General features: G+C 43.3%; 2 protein-coding genes across 2 annotated transcripts in view; one reads left to right on the forward strand and one right to left on the reverse strand.

The window, feature by feature from the left end:
- Positions 1-11982, reverse strand: part of LOC123747298 (obscurin) — an 80536-nt gene that overhangs the window by 43835 nt on the left and 24719 nt on the right. The window lies entirely within an intron of this gene.
- On the forward strand, positions 837-2957 carry LOC138359991 (tetra-peptide repeat homeobox protein 1-like). The gene is made up of 2 exons (XM_069319868.1): positions 837-918; positions 2050-2957. The coding sequence occupies exons 1-2, from the start codon at positions 837-839 to the stop codon at positions 2955-2957; spliced, it is 990 nt and encodes a 329-aa protein (XP_069175969.1).

Raw genomic sequence — 11982 nt, forward strand, 5'->3', positions numbered from 1 at the left:
GTGTCAAAAAATAGCGAGGGGTGGAAAATTTCCATTAGGAGGAGCAAGTGGATAAAAATTACAGTTTCCTCTTTTAAAATCATGAGCCTTTTAGCTCGCTCTTTGTTTTCAAATAATGAGTTTATGCAAATTATGACTTAAAGGCACAATGGGCTTTTACGGGTGAGTGTGTGAGAGGAGGTATGTTATTGCCTAACACAACTTCAATAAACCTGAATTATAGGGTAGAATATTAGCTCGTTGTGTCTTTTTCTGTAATGGGTTGTAATATAGATATATGTGTGTGTGTGTGTGTGTGTGTGTGTGTGTGTGTGTGTGTGTGTGTGTGTGTGTGTGTGTGTGTGTGTGTGTGTGTGTGTATTACCTCATTTCCACCAATAATATGCTGGCCTCATCTGTGCCGACTACAACGTGCCTTCTATCCCCAGCCCACATTTCATATAATCCAATATTTATATTAGACCCCGGCAAGAGGCCGGAAAAATAAACTCAGATATGCACACACACACATATATATACCTTCCCTGATCTTTTATACTGTTGCTACTTGAGGCTGCATGCCTGCCTTATATGACATGCACGATGGCTCTCAAACTTCCCACATGCGTAAAGCACTGATAGGCAAGCATGCGCACATACACGAGAGAGAGAGAGAGAGAGAGAGAGAGAGAGAGAGAGAGAGAGAGAGAGAGAGAGAGAGAGAGACAGAGAGAGAGAGAGAGAGAGAGAGAGAGAGAGAGAGAGAGAGAGAGAGAGAGAGAGAGAGAGAGAGAGAGAGATGGTGAGTGGATCCAGGAAGAATTAATCAAAGAGATAGGTCAAGGGGGAATGCAACAATGCGCATGAAACAAGTGGAGAAACACGGCAAATGCACGAATGAGATGAATAATCACCGAGTGAAATGGAAAGATAAAGCAGGTAACCAGCACAATGAAGGAATAGATGAGGAAAGAGAGAGAGAGAGAGAGAGAGAGAGAGAGAGAGAGAGAGAGAGAGAGAGAGAGAGAGAGAGAGAGAGAGAGAGAGCGAGAGAGAGGACGCGATAAAGAATGGGATTAAGAGTGTCACAACTAGCAGACTAACGCCCAACCAATCACAAAACTTAGAAGACATTAGTGGTGCAAAACAATATATGAGAAAAATCCTCGACGTAGCTGTAAATGTTGGAGCATCCCTGAGGATCGAACGCCGGCCAGAAAACCTCCAAGCTATATCGAGGTCACTAGTAATTAAACGCATCAGAGATGCAGCCAGCAAACAAGAACGAGAATTGAACGAGAATTGAACGAGAACAGATTTAAAAGATTTTTTGCTTTTTTGGGGGTTTGTGTCGAGGCTCCACCAGCCATTCCCGACAACAGTGGAGGTATTATCACCTGTGACGCCGTGGAAGGGATCGTCAAGCACACTTGAAGATATTTTTAACAACTCAGCGAGCTCCCAAACACTTCGTGAAACGGAAATTAAAATTGAGATACGTCTGTTGGAACTAATCTATATACTTAATAACATTTCCAGAGAGGAAATATTGGAGGGAGTCAGGTAGATGAAGGAGCCAGGTAGATGAAGGAGCCAGGTAGGTGAAGGAGCCAGGTAGATGAAGGAGCCAGGTAGGTGAAGGAGCCAGGTAGGTGAAGGAGTCAGGTAGGTGAAGGAGCCAGGTAGGTCAAGAAGTCAGGTAGATGAAGGAACCAGGTAGGTCAAAGAGCCAGGTAGATGAAGGAGCCAGGTAGATGAGCGAGCCAGGTAGATAACCAAGCGTATACTACCCGATAGAAGAAACAGGAGCTAAGTAGCGAATCACCCCAGACTAACCAAAGAAACAGTATAATATAAAGAAAAATATAATAATTTTGGAACCAGAACAAAAAGGTATCTGAGAGCTGCAGAGACTTATGTAAATAGTGTAACTTTAGGATTGGCCAATCTGGCAACCATAAGGAGAGAAACTTGAGATCTAAGTAAAAGAAGATCTTCATTAGAGTGTACACGAGCAACTTTAAGAAGAATGGAAAACAAACTACAATAAGTTCATAGGACCTATTGTAGGACCTATTGTAGGACCTATTGTAGGACCTATTGTAGGACCTAGTGTAGGACCTATTGTAGGACCTATTGTAGGACCTATTGCAGGACCTATTGTAGGACCTAGTGTAGGACCTATTGTAGGACCTATTGTAGGACCTATTGTAGGACCTATTGTAGGACCTAGTGTTGGACCTAGTGTAGGACCTATTGTAGGACCTATTGTAGGACCTAGTGTAGGACCTATTGTAGGACCTATTGTAGGACCTATTGTAGGACCTATTGTAGGACCTATTGTAGGACCTATTGTAGGATCTATTGTAGGACCTAGTGTAGGACCTATTGTAGGACCTAGTGTAGGACCTAGTGTAGGACCTATTGTAGGACCTATTGTAGGACCTATTGTAGGACCTATTGTAGGACCTAGTGTAGGACCTATTGTATTACCTATTGTAGGACGTATTGTAGGAGCTATTGTAGGACCTATTGTAGGACCTAGTGTAGGACCTAGTGTAGGACCTAGTGTAGGACCTATTGTATTACCTATTGTAGGACCTAGTGTAGGACCTATTGTAGGACCTATTGTAGGACCTATTGTAGGACCTATTGTAGGACCTATTGTATTACCTATTGTAGGACCTATTGTAGGACCTATTGTAGGACCTAGTGTAGGACCTATTGTAGGACCTATTGTAGGACCTATTGTAGGACCTATTGTAGGACCTAGTGTAGGACCTAGTGTAGGACCTATTGTAGGACCTAGTGTAGGACCTAGTGTAGGACCTATTGTAGGACCTATTGTAGGACCTATTGTAGGACCTATTGTAGGACCTATTGTAGGACCTAGTGTAGGACCTATTGTAGGACCTATTGTAGGACCTATTGTAGGACCTATTGTATTCCCCCACCTCAGGTGCACTACTCGCACCTGAGGTGGAGAAACACCGTTCACAACACTCAAGAGTTAGACACTCAACACTCAAGAGTTAGACACTCAACACTCAAGAGTTAGACACTCAACACTCAAGAGTTAGACACTCAACACTCAAGAGTTAGACACTCAACACTCAAGAGTTAGACACTCAGCACTCAAGAGTTAGACACTCAACACTCAAGAGTTAGACACTCAACACTCAAGAGTTAGACACTCAACACTCAAAAGTTAGACACTCAGCACTCAAGAGTTAGACACTCAGCACTCAAGAGTTAGACACTCAGCACTCAAGAGTTAGACACTCAACACTCAAGAGTTAGACACTCAGCACTCAAGAGTTAGACACTCAGCACTCAAGAGTTAGACACTCAGCACTCAAGAGTTAGACACTCAGCACTCAAGAGTTAGACACTCAGCACTCAAGAGTTAGACACTCAACACTCAAGAGTTAGACACATAAGAGTTAGACACACAACACTCAAGAGTTAGACACTCAACACTCAAGAGTTAGACACTCAGCACTCAAGAGTTAAACACACAACACTGAAGAGTTAGACACTCAACACTCAAGAGTTAGACACTCAACTCTCAAGAGTTAGACACGCGACACTCAAGACTTAGACACACAACACTCCTATTGTGTGTGTGTGTGTGTGTGTGTGTGTGTGTGTGTGTGTGTGTGTGTGTGTGTGTGTGTGTGTGTGCGTGCGTGTGTGCGTGCGTGTGTGTGTGAAAAAAATTAGTAGTTAGAAACAGTTGATTGACTGATTGACAGTTGAGAGGCGGGCCGAAAGAGCAGAACTCAACCCCCGCAAGCACAACTAGGTGAATACAACTAGGTGAATACAACTAGGTGAATACAACTAGGTGAATACAACTAGGTGAATACAACTAGGTGAATACAACTAGGTGAATACACACTCGCACACAACGGGTCCAGTGTCTAAACGCTCGCACCATTTCTAGTCATATATATGCTGGGTTTCTAGTCATATATATGCTGGGTTTCTAGTCATATATATGCTGGGTTTCTAGTCATATATATGCTGGGTTTCTAGTCATATATATGCTGGGTTTCTAGTCATATATATGCTGGGTTTCTAGTCATATATATGCTGGGTTTCTAGTCATATATATGCTGGGTTTCTAGTCATATATATGCTGGGTTTCTAGTCATATATATGCTGGGTTTCTAGTCATATATATGCTGGGTTTCTAGTCATATATATGCTGGGTTTCTAGTCATATATATGCTGGGTTTCTAGTCATATATATGCTGGGTTTCTAGTCATATATATGCTGGGTTTCTAGTCATATATATGCTGGGTTTCGATGAAATAACCAATGATCTAGTCCGCGCATTCACAGATATTGGGACCAAATACGAGAGATCGCTCCACCAGAGAAGAAAAGATTAATCCCCGCAGGACAATGGTACATTTACATATATTTATGTTCACTATTGTTAGGAACATGCTGTCAAGAACACACACACACACACACACACACACACACACACACACACACACACACACACACACACACACACACACACACACACAATAGGAGGTCAGACACTGGCGGAGGAAACAGGTGGCCAGACAGAGGATTCAGAATGGGAGATGAAGTCCTTCACGAAACGGACAGGGAGAAAGATCTAGGAGTTGATATCACACCAAACCTGTCTCCTGAAGCCCACATCAAAAGAATAACATCGGCGGCGTATGCGAGGATGTCTAACATCAGAACAGCCATCAGAAAACTATGTAAGAAATCCTTCAGAACCTTGTATACCAGATATGTAAGACCAATTCTGGAGTATGCGGCCCCAGCATGGAGTCCGTACCTTGTCAAGCACAAGATGAAGATGAAAAACGTTCAGAGGTTTGCCACTTGGCTAGTCCCAGAACTAAGAGACATGAGTTACGAGGAAAAGCTGCGTGAACTGCACCTCACGTCGCTGGAAGACAGAAGAGTGAAGGGGGATATGATCACATCATACAAAATTCTCAGGGAAATTGACAGGGTAAACAAGGATGGATTATTTAACACGGGGGAGCACGCGCACAAGGGGACACAGGTAGAAGCTAAGTACCGAAATGAGCCACAGAGACATTAGAAAGAACTTTTTCAGTGTCAGAGTAGTTAGTAAATGGAATGCACTAGGAAGTGATGTGGTGGAGGCTGACTCCATACACAGTTTCAAATGTAGATATGATAGAGCCCAGTAGGCTCAGGAATCTGTACACCAATATATTGACGGTTGAAAGGCGGGACCAAAGAGCCAAAACTCATCCCCCGTAAACACAACTAGAATAGCACAACTAGGTGAGTACAAACACACACATACACACACACAGACACACACACAGACACACACACACACACACACACAGACACACACACAGACACACACACACAGACACACACACAGACACACACACGAGAGCCACACATTAATATCCATCTCTGCTCTGAAGTGTCCTGTTATTTCTATAGTTTCTCCACGCCCTTTTACTTAGTTGCTTTGCTAGCTTACTTCTCTGAATGAACCATGGGTTTCTCATCTGCATTTCATTTTTTTGCTTTTGGATCGGGATAAACTTGTCTGCTGCCTCTTTACACTTCTGCATGATGTAGTCCATAATTTCTTGGGCCGTGTGTGTGTGTGTGTGTGTGTGTGTGTGTGTGTGTGTGTGTGTGTCAGAAATATTTTTAGTAGATACTCCATACTCATACTCCATACTCACCCTTCACACTCCATACTCACCCTTCACACTCCATACTCACCCTTAACACCCTATGGAATAAATATGATTCTAACATATGTAATACCATTAATAACATCAATTAATATAAATCATTCATAGATCACTGGCGTAATAACACGAGGTTGTTCCATCAGCCAAGTTTCAAGAATCATCTAGAATCAATTCTAGAGTCAGAGTCAAATTTAGAGTCATCAATAAATATCGTCACATTCGGTCAAGATTAGGGTGCCAGATAACTTTTAGAATATCGTTAGAACACATTTCTCACGTTAGATAACAAATCATATCGTATTAGACCAACATGAATAAACGTATCTGGTTTTCTTAAAGTCTCCACTGCCTTAAGATTAGGTTGAATTAACATAGAGGGTGTTAAAAGTTCTCCGTTTTCCGTAATACCGAGCTGACGCCTCGAGGGTAATGGCGGACCAAGCGACCCCAAACATCAGGGACGACCCGTTTCAGCAAGCCACAGAAAGACGATGGATATTGTAGCAGTGGACCCCAGGCGGGTCAGACCAGTGGAGCACACTCTAGGGCCTTCGTCTGAGCCACACAGTATTTACAAAGCCGTGCTACGTGTAAACAGACTATCACAGGTTAACGACCTAGCACAAATCATGTAATTATCGGACGAAAAATGGAAATAGTTATGAGTTAAAGAACCTATACCAACCTTATCACATCACCACCGCCAATTTATGAAATACTGATACTCACAGCCCAAAGCGACTGGCCAAGTCTTTTTTATTTTAATAGTGAAGGGCAGAAATAAGCCCAAATAAGCTTCAAGACGAGCATCCCAGCTTTCACCAGGTCACCACACTACACGAAGGAAGGTAGTATGCGAGAAACTTTTATGTTCCCAGTCCTATACATAGTATATGAAAAGCGAATATGGAATATCTAGAGTGGGTATGGAGTGTATAGGATGAGTAAGGAATGTCCAGAGTGAGACATTCCTTACTCATCCTGTACACTCCATACATACTCTGGACATTCCTAACTCATCCTATACCCTCCATACCCACTCTAGACATTCCATATTCGCTTTTAATATACTATGTATAGGACTGGGAACACAAAAGTTTCTCGCATACTACCAAAGACCTGAAGTCGTTTATTTAATGAGACTTAATACTGTGTGGGGCTCTTCCGGAATTAGCTGTAAGAGGATTTTCTCTTTCTCCTTCTCCTCTTCCTCCTCCTCCTCTTACTCCTCCTTATTTTTCCACTCCTGAACATTTTCGTAGTGCTTGTGGGTTCTTTGGTGGTGAAGGAGACCTGACCTTACCTCAGTACCTTGTCCCTGAAGACAGGAGAGTAGGAGAGACTATTAATTTACTGAGGAACAGCATAATTATCTACATAGGTGGTCGTCACGCGCGCGCACGCACATACACACACACACACACACACACACACACACACACACACACACGCACACACACACACACACACACACACACACACACACACACACACACACACACACACACACGCACACACACACCCACACACACACACACACACACACACACACACACACACACACACACACACACCAACAACAACAACAACTAGCCGGATCAAGTCACATGGGAATACAATCTACCGCATGAAAAATTTAAAAACAAAATAACAAAAGCAAAGGCCACACGGAAGTCAACATATCATGTTCTCTCTCTCTCTCTCTCTCTCTCTCTCTCTCTCTCTCTCTCTCTCTCTCTCTCTCTCTCTCTCTCTCTCTCTCTCTCTCTCTCTCTTTCTCTCTCTCTCTCTCTCTCTCTCTCTCTCTCTCTCTCTCTCTCTCTCTCTCTCTCTCTCTCTCTCTCTCTCTCTCTCTCTCTCTCTCTCTCTCTTTCTCTCTCTCTCTCTCTCTCTCTCTCTCTCTCTCTCTCTCTCTCTCTCTCTCTCTCTCTCTCTCTCTCTCTCTCTCTCTCTCTCTCTCTCTCTCTCACCCTTCCCTACAGACGTTCCTCGCACCTGTGATATAAAGAGACGTAAATCCCACTAACAGTTTCCTCGCAGCTGACAAACTGTGGCATAAAAAGCAACAAGGTGATTACACCGCGTCTTAAGAAAGGGGGAGGAGAATAGGAGGAGGAGAAGGATGTGTCCTCGTATATCTGTGATGTGTCTTGGGCCAGGGGCGAGCGGTGTGTTTAGGGAAGGGATATGGGATACATATGGGATATGTTTCCCACAGCTGATTAGACATAACTAACGGGTAGGGGTTCGGATCCTTTCTTCCACAGGCGAGACATATTGTTTCAGGGGTAGGTGGATTGTTTCCGTCGTAGGCTAGACATATATATGGATGAGTTTGGGAGGGTATAAACAGGAGCTGCCTCGTTTGGGCCAACAGGAGCTACTGGCAACAGGGTTGCCAGCCCACGTCACAGTCTGTGATCACGGGTACAGCGGTCTCCCTCTGCGCCACGACCTCTGCTGCGCCTTCCTCGGACTCTGCTGCGCCTCCGTAGGAGCAAGACTGGTCCTCTCTCTCTCTCTCTCTCTCTCTCTCTCTCTCTCTCTCTCTCTCTCTCTCTCTCTCTCTCTCTCTCTCTCTCTCTCTCTGTGAAAGTCTTGATCCTTTTTGAATTGCTCTCTTCTCTAGTCGTTCTGACCATCTCTGACAAAGTGTGCGAAGAGAGAGAGACAGTCAGTGAGGCGATCACCGCCAGAGTGGTGAGGCAGCCACTGTTCAACACACGTCTCATCTTTATCACCGGAGTTTCCTGTTGCTTGAAATTTACCGCGTTGGTTAATTGCTAATCTGTTAGCACCGGCAGTTAATTCTGACCTGAAAGCATCATTGATTTTGTTTTCATTTTCATTTTTGATCTTTCTTGGGATATTTTCTTTTTCGCGATTTGTCATTTTCTTTTTGAGTTTCCTGTCACATTTTCTTCATTTTGAACCAATATGTACCGCTAATAATTCGTTTCATCATAAAACAAATAAAAATCGCCATTCTGTTATTTGTATCCCCCAATACCTTGCCTTGAATAACAAAGTCGATGTTTAGTGGGAATCGAATCATGTTAGGGGCAGTATTTACTGAGGTCCTTTGCGATATTGGAGCCACCAGGCCGCCCTCTCACGCGGCTTCAGGTGTTGGGAGTGGTCGACGAAGGCGAATCATCCGCGGGCTGGTAGTTCAGACGAATCATCCGTCGGCTGGTAGTTCAGACAGATAAACGATTGTTACCGTATCTCTCCTCCCCACCTTGTCTACCTGGTCTCTCACACTGATTGATAGCAGAGGAAGAGAGAGAGGGAGAGGGAGGGAGAGAGAGAGAGAGAGAGAGAGAGAGGTAGAAAGCCAGTGGATAGTTTCAGCCTTAAACCTGTGTAATATTGAGTATACCATTATTACGCTGGGCTCATGGTTATGTAATTGTGTACACGTTGGTTATGTGTAATATTACGCTGAGGGAGCAGGATGTGTGGCATAATATTATATTAGTGTAGCTGTGTTAACTGCTAACTACCACGATGCTACCTTCACTACTAGCTATAGATATTTAATAAGTAGATATTTAATTGAACATAAGAAACCGAAACTAACACTTGTGCCAGACGCCTGAGCGACAGACAGACTTTAGCTCATATTGTGTTGCAGAGAGAGACATACTCTACGACACACTGTGTTGCAGAGAGCCATGCTCTACGACACACTGTGTTGCAGAGAGCCATACTCTACGACACACTGTGTTGCAGAGAGCCATACTCTACGACACACTGTGTTACACAGAGCCATACTCTACGACACACTGTGTTGCAGAGAGCCATACTCTACGACACACTGTGTTGCAGAGAGCCATACTCTACGACACACTGTGTTGCAGAGAGCCATACTCTACGACACACTGTGTTACAGAGCCATACTCTACGACACACTGTGTTACAGAGCCATACTCTACGACACACTGTGTTACAGAGCCATACTCTACGACACATTGTATTGCAGAGAGAGCCATACTCTACGACACACTGTGTTGCAGAGAGCCATACTCTACGACACACTGTGTTACAGAGAGCCATACTCTACGACACACTGTGTTACAGAGAGCCATACTCTACGACACACTGTGTTGCAGAGAGCCATACTCTACGACACACTGTGTTACAGAGCCATACTCTACGACACACTGTGTTACACAGAGCCATGCTCTACGACACACTGTGTTACAGAGAGCCATACTCTACGACACACTGTGTTACAGAGAGCCATGCTCTACGACACACTGTGTTGCAGAGAGCCATACTCTACGACACACTGTGTTACAGAGAGACATACTCTACGACACACACTGTGTTACACAGAGCCATGCTCTACGACACACTGTGTTACAGAGAGCCATACTCTACGACACACACTGTGTTACACAGAGCCATGCTCTACGACACACTGTGTTACAGAGAGCCATACTCTACGACACACTGTGTTACAGAGCCATACTCTACGACACACTGTGTTACACAGAGCCATGCTCTACGACACACTGTGTTGCAGAGAGCCATGCTCTACGACACACTGTGTTGCAGAGAGCCATACTCTACGACACACACTGTGTTACACAGAGCCATACTCTACGACACACTGTGTTGCAGAGAGCCATATTGCAACAACTACCGCCTCAATGACCTCTGAAGACCTCAAACTGGCCAGGCTCACCTGTAATCATCAAAAGAGTCAACTTTAAAGGTTAAAGAGCTGGAGACTCCGCTTTAGCTCTGACTAGAGCCGATAACTAAACCTCCTTTGCGGTTTTAAGTTTTATTTGGGTTGATAAAACTTGACATAAACAGCCACAAGAATAAACCAAAAAATTGCCCAAATTTAATTCACAGGACTAAAATTGATTCAGTGAAACCAGACTTTCATTAATGATACCAAAGTTGGTTAAATGTATAACCAAAGGTGTTGTTGTTGTTGTTTTAGATTTAGCTACTCAGAACAAAGTGTCCATGTAGCACGGGCTATGGTGAGCCCGTCCCTGGAAACACAATCCGAAACTGTCTCTATTTTCCGCTTGTTACAACTTGTAATAAAGTTGTTACATCTTGGCTTAACGTGTTTATGACGTATTAGAACGTTGTTATAATTTGCTATATTGAATGTTATAACTGGTTAGGAGGTGTTAAAACTTGTTCGAACGTTGTACCAACGTCGTATTTTCGGTGTGTGTTTGGCGGGGTGATATATAACCAAAGCTTTACCCCCAAGCTTTGTTGACACTCTCTCCATGACAGTCAGGTGTCATAATTATCGGCGCTTCTGCCAATGAATCTATTCTGGTGTTTTGGGCTTTTAGTTTTGCTAGAAATTAATGTTAAAAAAAATTTCCATGGCTTATGTACACTTTCATATATTTTATTATCATGGATTTTGATATACGATTGATGTAATAGACAGAGAAATCCCAGTAACGTGATGTATTAATGGGAAAATCCTCATCACGGCTCCTGTGGATTTCCTCATTGTTGTTAATTTCAATAATATTATCACGAGTTACTGCAATTGGCCGATTGTAATTCAGAATCGTTCGGAATACGCAAAAGCAAAAATTGTACGCGTGATATTAATCCATAAATGAAAATGATTGCTCGGGGATGGAAGCCAGGTGGTTGGGGGGGATATCTTCACCCAACTTTGCGCAGTGCCTCCTGTGGGGTCAGTGCCTAACATGGTCAGGTCCTGGTCGCAATAATTCAAGAGAGAACAGCAAGTCACGGCCACATACTGACCCCCACGATTTTGTCAATATCACTTTTAACCGAACTTCGAATAATATGTTTGTTTACGTTGCCGTTATATATATATATATATATATATATATATATATATATATATATATATATATATATATATATATATATATATATATATATATATATATATATAATGGAAACACTGCGCACTGATGGCTACAAAATAAAATGAAAAAATCTATCAAATTTGGCCCGTAATATGTTTTAATGGTTTCATATATTCCTTCACAATCCCCAACACCCGTCAACCCGTTGCTCACAACTGCCTCAAAGTATTTTACACCAACGGCAAGATTGATGATTGACTGATAAAGATTAAGCCACCCAAGAGGTGGCACGGGCATGAATAGCCCGAGCAACGGCAAGTTGTGAAGGGAATATATATATGTACCCCCACGACACCACTGGCACCCTCTGCCTCTCTAGTGCCAGGCCTCTACACCCACGGTGCCTCGGAAGGTGGGAGGAAGG

The sequence above is a fragment of the Procambarus clarkii genome, chromosome 94 (assembly GCF_040958095.1).
Source record: "Procambarus clarkii isolate CNS0578487 chromosome 94, FALCON_Pclarkii_2.0, whole genome shotgun sequence".
Lineage (NCBI taxonomy): Eukaryota > Metazoa > Arthropoda > Malacostraca > Decapoda > Cambaridae > Procambarus > Procambarus clarkii.

Coding starts and splice junctions, on each gene's coding strand:
- LOC138359991 (XM_069319868.1), top strand. CDS start 837: ATGCGCATGAAACAAGTGGAGAAACACGGCAAATGCACGAATGAGATG. Junction 919..2,049: donor GAAATGGAAAGATAAAGCAG/GTAACCAGCACA, acceptor GACCTATTGTAG/GACCTATTGTAGGACCTATT.